Consider the following 17,779-nt stretch of genomic DNA (forward strand, 5'->3'; position numbering starts at 1 on the left):
GACAGAGAGTGATGGTAGCGTCCCTGGTTTGGATTACAAGATGCCTGGTGGGGGCAGTGAGGAGCCAGTCGTCCAGATACGGAAACACTTGGAATCCTTGATGTCTCAAGTGAGTTGTCGCCACCACCATACACTTGGTGAACACCCTGGGGGCTGTGGTGAGACCAAAGGGCAGGGCTCGAAATTGAAAATGACTGGCTCCCAGCCAGAAGCGTAGGTGACTCCTGGATGCCCTGTCCATTCTGATATGGTAGTAAGCATCCTTGAGGTCGATGGAGCACATCCATACTTCTTTTCCCAACAATGGGAGAATTGATTGTAGTGTGACCATATGGAAATTGGACTTTTGTACATAGTTGTTCAGTTGGCTGAGATCTAGTATGGGTCTCAGGTCCCCTGTTCTTTTTGGCACCAAAACGAATCTTGAGTAAGTCCCTAAGCCGATTTGGTCTGAGGGGACATACTGGATGGCTCCTTTTTCTAGCAGCTTTGAAACCTCTGAAGCTGCATGATCCCTTTGACTGGGTGGAACGTCCGGGATTTTTTTGACTGGAGGAGGATCTGACGAAAAAGGGATGGCATAACCTCCGGAAATTATTCGTAATACCCATTGGTCCTAGGTGATGGTTTGCCAGGCTTCCAGGTATAACGATATTCGACCCCCAACTGGCTCTGGAAACGCACAGTCGGGCATCCCATCAGGAACGACGGTAGGGAGAGCCGCAAAAGGAAATGCGGTCTCTCGAATTGTGGGGACCCCCTCTGCCTCTAGGGCGGCGTCTCCCTGAATAACCTCCCCCTCCCCCTCCTCTGCCTCTGGAGGGGGACTCACCTTGTGCACCGGGAAAAAACCTCTGTGATTTTTTGAACCACATCTTCCCACCCCTCTGGGCCTTGGGGTAAGTACTAGAGGGAAGGGAAAAACGGACCCCTACAGCAGACAGAGTCCTTCCCTCCTGCTCGCACCTGGTGAGGGTGTCTTTCACCTTGGTTCCAAACAAAGAAGAACAATCAAAGGGGGCGCCAGTGAAAGAAGACTTGAAGGCCTCTGCGAAATGACAAAGGCGCATCCAGGCTTGCCACCTAAGGGCGACTCCTGAGCTTGCTGCCCTACTCGCTCCTTCGGCTGCATATGAAATTAGCTGCATGGAGGAGTTAATGATGGAATTGAGGGTAGACACCTGGGCATTAACCGTCTGGGCCACCGCCTCAGGAACATTACCCGCAAGAGTATCTCCTTACTCCTTGAGGAGATCTCTCTGGAGCCAAGTAAAATGAGACAGGTAGTTCAGCGACCGTAAGGTAAAGGTTGCTGATGAGAGGGTACACTTCCCGTACCAGTCCATGGTCCTAGACTCCTTGTTAGGAGGATGGACGGAAGAAGAAGTCTCAGCTAATTCCTTCTGAGTGGCCGCCGCCACCACCATGGCATCCACAGGGACTCCTTTGGACAAAACTCCTTACCCAGGGGAGCAGACAGAAATGTATTGGGTCTCCTGGGTACGGGTTCCACAGAATCAAGGTTCTCCCACACACACTGACAAATTAAATCCAGGAGCTCGTCGAAGGGTGGGGACACCCAGGAGGCGGAGGGCTGAGCACCAAAGGCCTTCAGGAAGACCGACTCCTCCTTGGAGAGGGCTTTGGACGGCCAGTCACCTCTTTGTTTCAATATCTCCAGGATGTCGGAGAAAGAAACATCATCGGAGGGGACTTGGGGGATCCATCCGATTCCTCGAGGTCAGTATCTGAGGTGAGAGACTCATCCTGGGAGTCTACGTGCTTCCTCTTGCACGTTTTCTTTCTAGGCGGCTCCTCAGGCAAAAACTCTGAGGGGCCCTCAGAAAGTTCAGGACCACTCGTGGGGGTATCCCTAGGCCTTGGCGCTCCACTGTCTACAGATAGGTGGTGATCAGATGCTCTCACCAGAGTGGTAGGGGACAGAATGACCGACCCGCATGATGTGGCTGAAGATCTGGCCAGCGCACTCCGCATGGCCTCAAAGGCTGGCCCCCTTGAGTCCGAGGACCGGCCAGCCTCTGAGACCATGACAGGAGTCAGGGTTCCCCGAGCCGAGGCACCGAGCGGGAGACCAGGAACCCTAAAGTGTCCTGAGGTGTCCCCTTCAGGTCCGACTGAAGAATCCCGAGTCCAGAACCCCGTGGACAGTGCCGACGGGGTCGGAGCTGATGACGGTACCAATAAGCCCGGAGGGGGCATCAGGGCCGACCTAGGCACATCACATGGAGCAGAACATTCCGGCTCCGAAGACAGAGATGCGCTCGGAGGAGGAGGAATAATCAAAGAAGGTATCGGGATGGGCTCCGGAGCCGACTGGGACGGAGCCAAGAACAATTTTGCCAAAACCGGTGACTGAAGGAGCCTTTGCACCACCCTATCAACATCCACATCTGAAAGTGCCCTGGAGGATTTGGAGGACAGGGAGGGAGATCGGGATCTCCTCTCAGGTAACACTGGTCTAGTACTGGGTGATCGGCTCCGAAGAGGTTCCAATATAACTGGAGCCGACACTGGTTCCATCAACACCGACACTTCCTGTGGCGCCGAGGACAGTGGAGCCGAGGATGTGGAAGCCAGTTTCATTACTTTCTCCGGTGGCTCCGAGGAGACTGACGGAGCTGGAGATCTCTTTTTTGACTTTGTGGATTTTGATTTAGAACTGGAAGCAGAATCCATGGCCTCTTCGAATGAGGGTTTCAAGAGTCCCTTCAGTATTAACTTATTCTTTCTTTCTTGGAGCACCGTGGGACTAAAAGCATGGCAGAAACTGCAGGTCTCCTGCAAGTGGATTTCTCCCAGACAATAAACACATACTGAATGTCCATCAGTGATGGACATCTTGTAACCACACTTAGAACACTTTTTAAAACCCGAAGGTTTGTGCTCCTTGGAATCTTTGGACATCTTGAAATTACTCACAATTACCAAGACAACGAACAAGTTACTGCCTGACTGAAAAAGCCAACTACAGTCACACAAACACCACTAAGCACGGGAACAAATTTTCCACAAACAACAGCACACGCACAATCCCCAGAAGGGATACACACTAAGACAACTAGGGCAAAAACCTTTAACTAAAACGGTTTTAGACCAACTTGCATACAGAACAAAGGAGACATACACTAAAACCTCTAATTCAAAATGGTTTTAGAAGCAATAGACAAACACAGGGACAAGAAAGGGGATGGACTAGGTCCTCTAAGTGAAACGGGCCTAGCCCGTTGCAACGGCTAGTGGGATACCACAAAAACAATCACACTACAGATTATACCCAAAAAACACCAAAAAGAAATAGCTATTAAAATAGCTTTTGTTTGTAACAAATTCTCTCAAGAAGAAAGGTACTTAGCCACAGCCAAGAGCGAGACCACGTCCGAACTACACGAGCGGCAAACAAGATCTGGGGATATGCAGCAGTGCAGCATGGGATACCTTCTTAGCCCAGCCAATAGAAGGCTTCGAGCTAGAAAAAGTTGGCAGAGTCGGAGCCGATATTCGGCTCCAAACCCACAGGTAAGAATGTAGGTGAGATTGGACTACATAACATGTTTTTTTTTCCTCTCATGAAGGGAAAGGAAAAAAAAAACTATCAATGATGACAGTTAAAGAGATACACCAAGGTATACTGGAAGAGACTGTTAACTATAATATTACAAAAAACACTAACGTGTATGTAAAGGAGAGAAAAAATAGTAAGCAAAAAGGCAGACACCAATTAGAGAGGAGATAGAGAGCAATTCTCTAAGAGATAACAGCAGAAATTTACATAAACTAAAGGAAAATCTGCAGCACTGGCAAAACACAACAGTTCGGAAAAGCAGCAAACAAGATCTGGGGTAATTGTAATTGAAGGATTGTGGGTAGATGTAAAGCTCGAGAGTTTTTGGCTGGCGGGAGCTGTAGTAATGGCCGTGCTGGTTCCGATATCGAAACCGGACCCTTCCGTCAAGGATAAAATGAAGATTGACATCAGATTCTTTGTTTTGCAAAATTTAATGTGACGTTCTAGTATATCCTAAAATGCTTTATTATTTTAAGAGTGGATCTATTTTTATGCACTTAGCTTTGGCTGGAAGGAGTCCGCTGGACTATTTACCTAATTAACCAATAGCAGCAGTATATAAACAGGCTGCTGTGCTTCTACATTATGTACATCATTCACTTATTTGTTCATTCCCCAAAATCAGTTCTATTCTAGTCAGGGATATGGGCAGCCACAACATACTGGGGTAAAGACCAGGTATAAAGCATAGAAGCAATCCTGAATGGGACAATAACCTATCCCAGGACACACACACACAACTTAGAACGTCAATAGTTTCATCTTTACAATACATCTTTGGGATATAGCAGGAAATTGGAGCACCCACCAAAAACAGATATGGACAAAGGCAGGTCACACGGACTGCAAAGACTGTTTCCTCACTCAGAAATGAACCAGAGAACCAAAAGCTATGAGGCAGCAGCACTAATGACTGCAACAGTGAACAAGCCATTTTATTGAATTGTACATTTTAATTCATATTTGTTGGTAAACATTGGTATAAACGTGTTATTCAATAAATCTGCTCTGTATGGATGCAAAATATTTAGTACGGCACAAAACAATACCAATGTCTTTGCTGCCACTATTCAAACTTCGATACTCAGCAACACTGTTGTAATAGATTACTGACTCCTCTTATGTTTTACTAAGAACAAAAAATGAATAAACCAGTTCCAAGGGAGAAAACAAAACAATGGTTATCTGTTTCTCAGTAAGAGTTCCCCAAAACATCATCACAGAATTCTACTGCACTAAGCCCCATAAAGGGAGTACGATCACAACACGATAACATCTGAAAGTCAAAAACATGTGACATTCATTTTAAAATACACGATGACCACAGAGTTCACCTGTAGATCAGTAACTGGTATATTCTGTAATATACTCGTCTCAAGCACTGCGGTTTCTTGCAAAGTGTCGTATGTGATTGGAACCAAATCTGTACCATGATACTGAACACTGCACTCACAGAACACTGATGAAAAGTAACTTCTGTCACATAAAGAAAAGTTCACATGCTTGACATTTCCAGCTCTTGGTATCCAGAAGGCAATTTTCTTCTTTTCCTTCTTAATCTTTTCAAACATACTCCTGCTTTTGAGAATCTGTAAAAGAGTTTTAAATATTTAGATAAAATGCGTTTTTTACAGTGTGCTTCATTAAGTGATTTAAGTAAAGCTACTGCAAATATTCACTGCCATCTTTTTCTGATAAATTTCATTTAAAAATTCCAAAGTGCTAAATAACTCACTAGGTGTTCTTAGTAGTGTGAAGATGAAGCAATGCAGTTGCCTTACTACTCCTGGAGGTGAAACTAGACAAGATTTCAACTCCTCAATTTCTGCTCGCCATTGTTCAACTCTGCAATCAGTGCCTCACACAGAAATCACTCACAGTGATATTTCTATTTGTAAGCCAACTGTAATAATGCTCTGTCTACTGTTTCCTCTTTTCTGCATGGCTGTGTGACCATCTAATTGTTATATTTAAGTATACAGGTTTGTGGGAAGAGTGGTCTTCCCAATATGGGAATGCTAAGTACTATTTAAAGTTGTTTCAAGTAGATGCAGCTTCAAACTTATTTCGTCAGGCTGAAGCTTCAGTCACTTATAACTTGAGGAGATTTAGTGGAAGGGTAAAATGCTGTCAGTATACTGCATAACAGGTTGCTTGTTTTCACATAGGCTGTGGCTACATCTTGCACCTCTGAACTACAGCCTCATCTACATTAGCTGCCACTGTTCTGGCCTCCACATTACATACTGCTGTTAGCACACTCGGCCTCCCCTGTCAGCAAATATTTGTACCCACTATACTGGGGGTCATGCCTACATTTAGCTCTCAGTGCAGTAAGACCCTCTAGCCAGGACTGCATTGTACTCCCTGGTTATCCATCCAGCTTCAACTGTACTGGGGGGGCCCTTGGTTAGACCTACAGTTCAGTGGGCTCTACCCATCAGATGTTATATGACTTGCATCACACGTCCCATCTTGCTGCAGTTCAAAGTGCATTAGTCCAGCCAATTATATGTAGCTCCTCATGCACTGAGCTCCTTTAACTGACTTCATTTTGTCTCACTGTGCTGCCCACATGCTTACACCTGGCTCCAAATTCAGTGGGCCCTCTGGTTCATCTGATTCACCAAGCAGTGGCTGCCTTCACCCTCTACATCATGTTTTAGTGCCCTGAAACCCAAGCTACTAGGCAGCAAGTCCCAGACTACATTTTGCTGACACTATAATGAGCATTTGGCTACAACAGGAAGCCAGTACAGTAGTCGATGAATGTAGACAATGATAGAAGATGCAGATGATGGTCAGAAAAGGAACTCGATCTACTGGGAGTGCATAACCATTATTAAAGTACAGTTAACAATGCTGTTATGGGCTCATTTGCACAGGGCATAAAAAAAAAAAAAAAAACAACTAGATTGCATTCAGCTTGTGAAAACCATCACAAAATCTGGTCAGTTCACTTTTAAAGCTGCCATGGTTTCTACAATTAACACCAAAGTTCCATCCATTCTGTTCCATGACAGCCCTGCTTTTACTAAGACTTCAAAAGGACATATAATTCCATATTGCGCTATGGCCCCTGGTATTCTTTTCTTTAACATCCATGATATTTACTGTAATTTGAAAAGAACGTGTCCATTCTGTTCCACAAACTTCTGGAATTTAGTACAATCTCCCAAGACCCTGCACATTCTAATTCCTGATACCCTAGTACTTACTGTAACCTCCAGAACCACTCAGTTGTATTCCATGACTGCCTGCTAATTCCTATAACTTCTCAAAATGAATCTTTGTTCTGTTCTAGGATCTCCTATTTTCTGTAACATCTCAAGCCTTTCCTGTTCTGTTCTATGATCTCCATGGTGTTTATTGTTTCATCCCAACTTGCATATTATGTTCTGTGACTTCACTGGAATTTTCTGTACCCTCCAACCTCTCTCTCAATGTTGTTCAGTGATCCCCCTGTTATTTACTAGCAGTACTACCCACCTCACTGCCCATTCTGTTCCATGACTGTAACCTCCCATTTTGTACCATAACCTGTTGGTTTTTACTGTAACTTTGCAAGCCACTGCACATTCTGTTCTATGGTCACCAAGGCACTTACTAGTTATAATTAAAACAACCAAAGCAGTAAACTGAAATCCATTTTTTTTTGCTGTATGTATGTCACTTTTGTAGGACTTGCACACATCTACCTTTTTTCCCCTCAAGAAGTAAAGATTATGGGTTTTGAAATACCAGACTTTAAATATTTCGTAGGTCATCTGAAACCCACCACCTCTTTACATCCTATGACTGGAGTCCATAGCCTTAATACAAAACAACATAAAAAGCTTACTCAAAACAAACATGAAGTGAGGTCACATGCTTAGTGTTATAAATGTTATGTGGCTGCAGTGAAGAAAACTGGACATGCACATAATGGATGGCTGTTTTTGTCACTGTAATGTCCCTCTAATGAGACCAAGATAGCAACTATGTTGTTCAGAAGATGGTCATTTACAGACAGTGCACTGGAATAACCCATTCAAAAAGAGGGCAGAAATAAAAGTCAACAGCTGAGGCTCAGCAACAACAGTGAGCACCTGGATCAGTGATCTAAGAACCTCATGAACGTGTTTTAGAACTGCAGTGTGATGCTCCAGATGGCATGGGTCAGTGATATATTCACATCTAGAACAGAAAATGACAGCACTTAAACATACCTTCAGAAAGCATTTCAAAATGTGAGTAGTTTTCTAGTACTTTAGTCCCTCAACTGTATATAAAGTATATAAGCAATATGGGTAGCATCTTCCGGTAAAATGAACAAACACTGGTCAGGCAACAAAGGAACAAGAAATAAGCATGCTTGATGCAAAAGGTAAAAGAGTGGCTCCATGATTAAATGTTTTGCCTCACAGCTTCAAGTCCTGGGGTTCAATCGTGAGTTAAGATTACTGTGTGGAATTTGCATGTCTATTTAAACAACTGTAGTCCTGAGTCCGATTCCTTCAATTTCCACTAACAAACTGTGCCTCTAAGCAAGTTATTTGACTAGGCAGTGCTTGTCCAGTGAGCTTACCAGGTCAACAAATATGTGATGGGGGTCACACACAAGCATACACGCATGCTTCTGCACAGTAGACTTCTGGAAAGATCAAACTTTTACAAATGCTGCAGAGATCTATGAATACAAACTTCACCCATCTAAGCGGTACAATGTGTAATTTACTTGAAGAAACAAACAGCCTTGGTTACTTCTGACAATCTGGTCCAAGGTCTGTTCTCCTTGTTCAGATGTCAAATGACCATCAAGTCATGAAAAATGTCTTGTAATGCAATTTATCCATTTTTACCATGTTGTTTGTATCTGTAATATTATCAATAGCATTTTGACAAACCTTAGATTGTACCTTTGGTGAGAGAATAGTCTGCTGATCTGTTCAAGTGACTGGCCTTTAGTTTCTGGAAGGAAAATATAAATAAATAAAGCAGCCATCATTGCCATGAACCCGTAAAACAGAAATGTCCATGATAAGCCAAATACATCTAGGAAAAGAAAAATAAATAAGGAAGTGGTTATTAGCTAAGTAAATAAATATACTGACAACAGAAAGTGGTTGTACATAAGTTAATATTGCACCTAATTTATAATGCTTTGATCACGAAAGAACAGCTTATTTTGAAATAGATCACTGCATGTAAATGTTAATTTACTTAGAAGTCCTTCTCAAAGATAAACATAGTTTTATTTGTTATCTTTACTAACACTTTCATATCCAATTAGTAACAACTTTTGTCAATGTAAAACAGATCTTCACCTTTTGCACTCTGACACAGTACAGCTACCAGGAAAAAGTTATTAACAGTTTCATATCTAGTTAGTACCAGCTTCTGTCAATGTAAAACAGACCTTAGCCTTTTACTCTGACAGACTAACCAACAGTTCTGCTTCACTACTTAACAGAGAAACAGAGTTTTCATGATACTCAGCTTTTACATACCTTGTTCTGAGTAAGTTCTCTAGATCCCATCTGCATTCATGAATCCTCCAGCTGCTGCTTTGGCCTAAAACTCTGCTGAGAAGCTGTTCCAGGAGTCATCACTTTATGTGGGGAAAAAATTCTTACATTTTACCTTAATCCACTTCCCCTTTATAATATAACCTTTTGCTAGCTACCAAAGCTTTCCATTTCGTACCCTAACCTCTCTATTCCCTGAAACTCTCCACTTTGTAACTATAACCTTTAATTAGTCCATGAAACTCCCCACTTCATACTATTACATCTCACTATTTCCTGAAACTCTCCATGACATAATACACCTTCTCAGCAGTTAATGAAGCTCCCTTTTCATATCATATCCTTTAACTGATTCCCAAAAATTCCTTTTTTCCCCTCAAATATGGCATGCTTTTTTTCTCATTTACATTCTTATCACTTGTGTTATAAATCCTACATGTCCTGCAGCCACAGTTATATGATGCAAGATCAGCTGAATGTGGCAGTCACCTCATTTTCTGCTGCTAAGGCTTCTGAATCTCAGCAACTCCTGGCCTGTCATTAAATCACTTCCATCTTTAGGTCATTGTGTAGAGTTATCCCAAGTATCATTATAGCCATTCCATCACAGTCCCCCTCGGTTTCGTCAGTACCTGCTACATCATGCACCTTCAGCATTTCATCATAATCTTCCAAAATGGTTCCTTTTGGGTTTCCTCTTTTTCTTCCCATAATATCACCCAGTGGGTTTCATCAGTACCTCCCCATACCCCTCTGCACACCATCATCAGAATCACCTCATCATACAGCCTTTACCCCCTTCCATGTTTTATTAGAACCTCACCACTGTACCCCATGAAGGGCATTATCAGTTCTTCTCCATCATATGCCACTTACCTCCCCAGCTTACCCCGTCACTGTTTTATCAGTACTTTCCCATCATACTATATACATAATAGGGTTTCGCTGAAAGCTCCTTTGCATATCCCTCTGCAGGATTTCATCAGTACCCTCCTCTCACAGGGGTAAATTTTATATATCCCTATCATCAATATTAGCACCTCTGTACTGTAATCCTAAGTGCAGGGCTTCAATGTTTTTATCTGGACCAGCTCAAGCCCCTATACTGCATCCAGGCCATTGCTAACAAGGAGCAGAATCTAAGCAATTGTCCGCACTGAATCACAGTTGCAACCTTTCAACTCAGGCTGCTGGCATTAATTCTCTGGTTAAGCTGGCTCTCCATCAACCACTGCTGCAAGTGTCTTGGAGTCATCTATTAGAAAGTTTACTCTGTTTTTTGTGCTTCCTCTTATGTGAGTCCTTACTCCTACCACTGTTCTCTGGCATTAGGCTCTTAGGATTACCTAATCAATTCTTCTATCTAGCCACCCCTTCACCTCACTCAGTTCCCTACTAGTATCGTAAGTGGGCTGGCACTAAATACTTACTGACATTCAGGACTATGATATCAAACAAATTTCTCTTCTCCACCTGTTCCTTTAGGTTATCATACAACTGTAAATGGCTTTTCTAGAAAGATAATCTAACAGCAAACCCATGTTACCTGATATTGTGGCCATGGGTGTTTTTCAGAAAAATGACCATCCATTTTCACAGTACATCTTCTATCATATTCCCTACTACTAAAGCCAAAACAGAAGCTGTGTGTTACTCCCCATAACACTGGATCTGTAAGGAGATGTCTGACATGTAGGACTTACGACTCCAGTGTCAGGTCTACCTGGCATGCAATTTTCTTAGACTGTCACACCTTAGTTCTGGACTGTTCCTGGTCCTCACATAAATGCCCTGCCCTTTGTGAACAATCCATTTCTACTGTACCCTTCTAAGAGTAGAAAGCTCATGAAATGGATAGCAAAAAAAAAAGAATCCAAGGGGGGAAAGGGGATGGTGGCCTGGATATGCCCTACCACAAAATCATCTTTTCACAGATCCAGTATTATATTAAGTACATATCACTTCTGTATCTGGTATCAAATGCAGTGTTTGCAGGGCAATTTAGGTTGCAGTGTCCGCAGAATCCTCCTGAGTAGACATCCCACAGAACATAACATGAATTTCTGTTGTACCTCAAGAACAACTTCATCAAGGGGTTGCATACAACCTAGTTCTTAGCAAATGCATAAAAAGAGGCAAAGTGGTCACAGCTCAATGATCAATCCAGAGGCGCTACAAAAAAGCTACCAAAGTAGCTATTGCTCTTGTGAAGTGTTTAATGGAAGGGTGAAACAGAGACTTACTAAACTTCTTACAATAAAACACAACACAGCCTACAAGCCATTTAGACAGCTACTGTTAGGAAACTTGCCTTCTCACCCTCTGGAAAATGAGATGAACAACTGATCACCATCACTGAATTGCCTGGTTCTCTCTACAGCATATTCAAGTTGTCAGTGAATGTCGTATCCATGGTTTAAATCAGGTGCTTTCGCTGAATACAGAACTGTGGGTAAAAAGCCCAGATGTGAACAGACTGTTCAGGGCTTTATATCACTGCAGCCTTATGCTGAATTAAGGAATATTCAAGGAAACCCTATCTCTATGAAACTTCAAATATGGGGGGCAGACAAAGCCTGTAGCAGTAACAGCTAGCAAAAGTGGGCTTTCCATGTCAAAAAATTTAACTCTGCTGACATGGCAACCTTAAACTGCTGCAAGATCAGCTTCACTACGACAAAGATGATCCGGTGAGGAACCAAAATTGCAGAAGCAAAATGTGGGGAAAAAATTGGCAAAGAAAGCCCTCACAGACCTTAAAAGAAGCCAATAAGCCCCATTATTCCCACAAGGAAATTCAAAATGGTCACCAAATCAATTCTGTAGAGGAATATCAAAAAAACTGAGTCCAGACATCCTAATAAATAACAATGGAACCAAGGCAAAACAAAAAGCAAAGGGAGCCACTGTTTGATGGATACCAACACAGGAGATGAAGCCTAATCTTCTAAGCCAAATCTGAGAAAAATAATATAGGGCAGAAATTGAATAAACTGAAAAGGATTCTCCACCCTAGCATACCTCTCAATTGTCCACATTTTTGCTTCATATTTTTGATCTGTTTCTCATAAAATTTGTAGTTTTGCTGGAAAATCATTGAGGAATTAAGTCAGTAAATAATCACAGTCATCTGAGTTTCAGACTTCATATCTTTCAGAAAATGTATGTTAACACAATACCTTTCATTCTAGCAACTTTCTAACTTAATAAGAGAAATATTTAAAAATTGTCCCTATTTTTAGGCCTTTGCCCCCCCCCCCCATTATTTATGACTTTGTCCAGATTTCATTAGTTAAGAGGTTTGACAGCTAAGCACCCACCCCAGCCAGAAGAACGGACTACCAAGTGTGTGTGTGTGTGTGTGTGTGTGTGTGTGTGTGTGTGTGTGTGTGTGTGTGTGTGTGAGTGTGTGTGTGTGAGGGGATGAATGTACTGCAAACAAACCGTCAGTCCAACTGTCTCAGTAAAAATGTTTATTACGAGAAAAAGCTTTCCAGTTATTAAAAACTGTTCCTCAGTGTAATTCAGACCAACTGCAAACCAGTTTAAGTAGTCAAACAATTAAAAGCCAGCTTTTCGGAACAAAGTAATGAACCACATGACTTAAAACCCAAGTTAAAATACAAAACAGAATTTAAAGGACATGTATTTGTCTCTCTTTTAATATAGGCTTAACACTATTAACAGAATTAAGACCCGGAGGGTGGTCTGCTCTAACATACATGCACTGCAACGCTGATCTAGTCAAACATTTAAGACTATGGTAAGTTACCTACATGATTGTACTATGCTTTTCAAAAGATGACTTGCGTCACTCCCAAAGCTTAGGTAGTAGGAGTGGAGAGAGTTGAACTAATACCCAAGATGCCTTGCAGAACAGCTTTGGCAAATGCAGTTCTGGATTTGGAGAAAACTTCCAGTTTATAATGTTTGATAAATGTGAGAAAAATGACCAAGTAGTAGATTTTAAGACAGTCCTAGAACCCACTCTTTTCAAAAATGCTTCTGAGGTAGCAATTGCCCTTGTAGTGCATGCTTTTATTTGTTTTGGTAGGTAACTGTCATGGATAGAGTAACAGAAGAAAATACAATGAAAAAGCCATCTAGAAATTGTACATAAGTTGGCTGTTCCTTTTTCATTTTGAAATAAGAAAGAAAAAGTTTACTTGTCTCTCTTAATACATTAGTTGTATCCAAATAGAATCTGAGTTGCCTATAGGTATCCAAGCACTGACAAATTTGTATTCCCTTGCTGTGGTGGCTAAGGTAAAAAGCCAGGAGCTGAACTGTTTGGTTAAAGATAAATTCAGAGACTACTTTTGACATAAAGAAAAAGTTAGTTCTGGGACTTATCCTGCCTTTGTGAAAGACCAAGAAAGACAAAATGGACATAAAAGCCTGCAACTCAGACACCCTTCTAGCAGAGGTTAAGGCTACCAACAAAACAGCAACAGAGCTACATATGCAAGTCCAGAATATGTAGAATCCTTTCTCCCTGATTTGAGGTTGTGGGTAGAAAACTGGGAGACTGATGGCTTGATTCAAAGTAGACTCTGAAATTACTTTCGACATGTTTTGAGGGGTTTGTTCTTAAACAGATCCTATCCCTGTGAAAAATCAGAGGGTGCTCACTTGCCATGAGAATTTGCAACTCAAATAGTCTTATTGCAGATGTCAGAGCAATGATGAGTACAGTTTTCCAAGTCAAGAACCTTAAATCAGCTTGATGGGTAGTGTCAATGTTGACAGTCAACTTCACCAGCACAAAGTTGAGATCCGAAAGAGGAGCAACCTGTCCATGAGGTCTCTGGTGTAAAACTCCTTTCAGAAACTGTTTTAAAATAAACAAAGAAGAAAGACTGGGTGCTAAAATGGCCATAAGATGAACCTTTACGGAGAAAAATAACTCACAGAAATATTTGAGCAACAGTGGTACACAATCCATGATGGGCCCTGTTAGACACCAACCAGAAAATCACTTCCAGTTACTAATATAGGATTTTCTAGTAGCAGGCTTTCATGCCTCCTTTGTACCTACTACATGCCCACATGAAAGAAATGCCAAAAAGGTACCAGAACTGAATCATTCAGGCAGTTAGCTGAAGTTGATTAAGACTGGGTTGTATCACACTCCCCGTCTTGTGTGAGTAGGTGCAGTTTGTGAAGAAGCTTGTGTAATTGCCCTTGGACAATTCTGTAAGAAGGGCAAAAGAGGATCACCACAATGATTTTTGTGGTACCTTTTGTATTTTCAAACTAACTCTGGATATTAGTGGAAAGGGTAGAAATACATAAAGGAACATTCTCCTTCCAGGGCAATGAAAATGCAACTGTTTTCCAGACTTGCTTCAAGGAGCTTTGGAGCAAAATGTGTTTATTTGTCTGTTTTGAAAGGAGGCAAACAGATCTTTTCAGGGCGTTCCCCACAGCTGGATCTGTTCTTGAAAGACGCCATCATTCCATTTCCATTTTTAAGGATCTGTCCTGGTCCAGCTCAGCTTCTCTGCCACTAAGTTTTGCTCTGATGGAATGTAAAGTGCTTGGATCATTAAGGAAAGCTGAAGAGTTAACTCACAAGCTATCACAGCTAGCCTGCCTTGCCTCCCTGCTTATTTATTTCCCACATGACTTACTGGAATCCCATGAAGATGTCTCAGGTATCAGAGGTGATAGAATTCTTTAGCCATCATCTCCTTTATGTTGATATGCTTTGATCCCTCTGAAAGACTTCATAAGCCTTGCACCTTTACCTCCATGGAAACCGCTCCCCAGTCAAAATCTGACACATCTATAGTGATAGATTATTTTGAGGTCTGATGAGAAAAGAGGAGACCTAGGTTCACTGGAATTTGTCTCTGCAATGCAGTTCCCTTTTTATAAAGTCCAAAACTGGAATATCAAACTCCAAATGCAAATGCTGGGTTTGTTGCATTTTTTTAGAAACTAGTGCATCTTTCTCATGAGTAATCTGGCTAAGGGAATCACATGAATCATAGAAGCCGTGAACACTAGGATCCTGGAAAAATTCTCTTACAGAAGCCTGAGACAGATTGGAGAAGTTCAGGAAAGATTCCAGAGAAAAAATCACCCTTTCTTGTGTCAAAAAGAGATAAGTTATCTATAAGGCAGCCAGAAACTTGCTTATCTGAAAGCCCAGACTGGTCAAAAGAGACATAACCCAAGTTAATAACTCTTGACATATGGATAAAGACTATACAAATATAAGTAAGTCATCTAAATAATGAAAAATGTGAATGCCATTTAGTTTGCAATAAGCAATGACTGCAGACAGGCATTTTCTGAACACCGTTGGAGCTGTAGTTAAACGAAATGGTAATGCAGAGAACTGATAAACTGACCCAGAAACATAGAACTTCAGAAATTTCCTGAAGCTTGTGGCTATAGGAGTGAGGTAATAAGCATTCTTTAAATCTAGTGTTATCAAGTAACTTATGGGAGAAATGAGGAATAACAGGTTCTGTAAAGTCTAAATTTTGAAATTTGGTACTTTCACATACAGACTTAGAAGTGAAAGATCTAGTACTGGTCTCCAAGTAGGCCTCTTTCTTTAGTACCAAAAACATTCTGAAATGGAATGAGGGGGGGTCTTCCAAGAACAGATCCAGCTGTGCTCCTTTGATATGTAGGCACTGGTTCTATGACTCCCTGCATATATAAAGACCGAAGGACCTGAGGAAAAAAATTGTAAGGTTTGATGGTTGCAGACGAATTCCCCTCGAAAGGAGATTTATGTATCCAGTGCCATTTGTAACCCACCTGCACCACTTTTATCACCCAGACACCTGAAAAAATCTTTTGTCAAAAGGGATGTTTTTAGCAAGGGCAGTTCATTGACTTTTTGTTGTTCGTAGTGATCCCCAAGGATAAAACAACTTCAGTAAGGGGTCCTGAGCTTTGACATGAGCTGCTCTTGTGGAGGCAGTAAGGAATCAATTGGCCAAGTACAGGAAGACTTGGAATCCCTGCAGCCTGAACCTGGCTTTCACGACTGCCATGCAATGGTGAACAGTTGGAGGGGGGGTGATAGTGAAACCAGAGTCCTGCCTAAAGTATAGAAATCTCCTGGACTGCCTTGTAATCTTTATATGATGGTAGGCATCCTTGAGATCTATCAAGCACATCCAGTCATCCTTCCTCAACTGGTGAGGAATTGACTGCACCGTGACCATCCAGAACTTGGCCAGTTTGACATAATAATTCAACTTGCTTAGATCCAAAGTTAGTCTGAGGTCCTTGTTCTTCTTTGGTACCAAAAATAATCTGGGATAGACCCTGTATCCTCACTGGTCTGGTGAAACTCCTGGATGACTCAATTGTCCAGCAGCTTTTGAATCTCAGCTGTTGCATCTCTTCTCTGATGGGGTGGAATGTATGAGGGATTTTTGTGACTCTCTTGGAGCAAAAAAAAAAAGAATGGTATTACCTCTGAATACAACTCTCACCACTCAACATGTCCAAGGTCATGGCCTTCCAAGCTTCTGAGTGGACAGCCAAGTCACCCTCATCAACCTTCAGAGAAGAGCACCTGGACAACCCTTCAGGTACACTGAAAACCCCAAGGAAGTTTTGGTTCTACAGACTACCTCTGCCACATAGCCGGCACACATTCTGGCTCTCCTCCCACCATGAGGGGCACCATCTCCAACAACATCCTGATAAGACTGCTGCAACTTGAGGATAAAGAGCTGCTTACCCCCCATCTGGTTACTAAAGAAGGATCACTGAAGGGTGGCAAAGTGCACTCTGATGGCACACAGTATCTTTCTATCCTGCTAACTCCTAGTTAAAGTGTCCTTGACCTTTGGGCCAAAAAGAGAACAACAGTAGAAAGGGATGTTGATGAAGGATGTTTTAAAGCAATCCGAAAAGTTACATAATCACATCAAGCCAGTGTGTAGCAATGCTGGTGCGATCTGCCTGAGATGTGCCATCAGGTGCATTGGAAAGTAGTTGCATAAACACATTGGTGACAGATCGCAGAGTTGACAACTATGCTTTGAGAGTCTTCTGCATCTTTGGGGCTTACCATGTTTTCACTACCTTTGATACTTCCAACACAAGGCCACACTGAAGTCTTGTCAAGTAAGACAAATAGTTTTAGAGTTCTCGGCACAAACAGGCAGAAGCGTGCTTTCTCATATGTTCTGAAACCCTGGATTCCCTGTTCGGGGGATGGACCAAGGAACTCTCTTCTGAAATGTCCTTTCTGGTGGTAGCTGTCATCACAATGGCATCAACTCCAGGTTCCTTACTCCAAAGCGACTGATCTTTAGGCGGTGCTAAAATTTTATCGGGTTTATTGGGATAAGTTTTACCATATCAGGATCTCTATGCCCTCTGCAACACCAGATCAATAACTACATTTGCAGGAGGAACTTCTTAGGACGTGGATGGGCCTACACCAACAGCCTCCAAAAGCACTGACACCACTGGAGAGGAGGTTTCAGTAGTCCAGTGAAGCAATGCCACAAGACTGCCAAAAGAGGTACCATCATGGGGTGTCTTGGGGACCTCTCTCCTTCCCTGAGGTCAGTATCCTCAGTGAGAGATTCCTCAGTGGAATCTATGAGCTTCCTCTTTCAATGGGTCTTCCTAGGGTCTCCTGGACCAAAGAATTCAGAATGCAGGGTGACTTGGAGGCTCGGACATGTGAGTGGGCAGTCCC

General features: G+C 42.3%; 1 protein-coding gene across 5 annotated transcripts in view; it reads right to left on the reverse strand.

Annotated features, from left to right (window-relative positions):
• Positions 1 to 4,477: 4,477 nt before the first annotated feature.
• SLC2A10 (solute carrier family 2 member 10) overlaps positions 4,478 to 17,779 on the reverse strand; it is a 292,177-nt gene continuing 278,875 nt past the window's right edge. For 2 of the 5 annotated variants that reach the window (XM_044090294.1, XM_044090293.1), the window contains exons 5-6: positions 8,473 to 8,620; positions 4,478 to 5,175 (exon numbers count right to left, since the gene is read on the reverse strand). In XM_044090294.1, the coding sequence (XP_043946229.1) occupies positions 5,082 to 5,175; positions 8,473 to 8,620 (242 nt within the window). In that variant the 3' untranslated portion in view covers positions 4,478 to 5,081. The remainder of the gene's footprint in view (positions 5,176 to 8,472; positions 8,621 to 17,779) is intronic. The other 3 variants (XM_044090296.1, XM_044090297.1, XM_044090295.1) reach the window with 3 other exon arrangements.

This window comes from Protopterus annectens, chromosome 12.part0 (genome assembly GCF_019279795.1).
Source record: "Protopterus annectens isolate FY-2018-M chromosome 12.part0, PAN1.0, whole genome shotgun sequence".
In the NCBI taxonomy this organism is placed as follows: Eukaryota; Metazoa; Chordata; order Ceratodontiformes; family Protopteridae; genus Protopterus; species Protopterus annectens.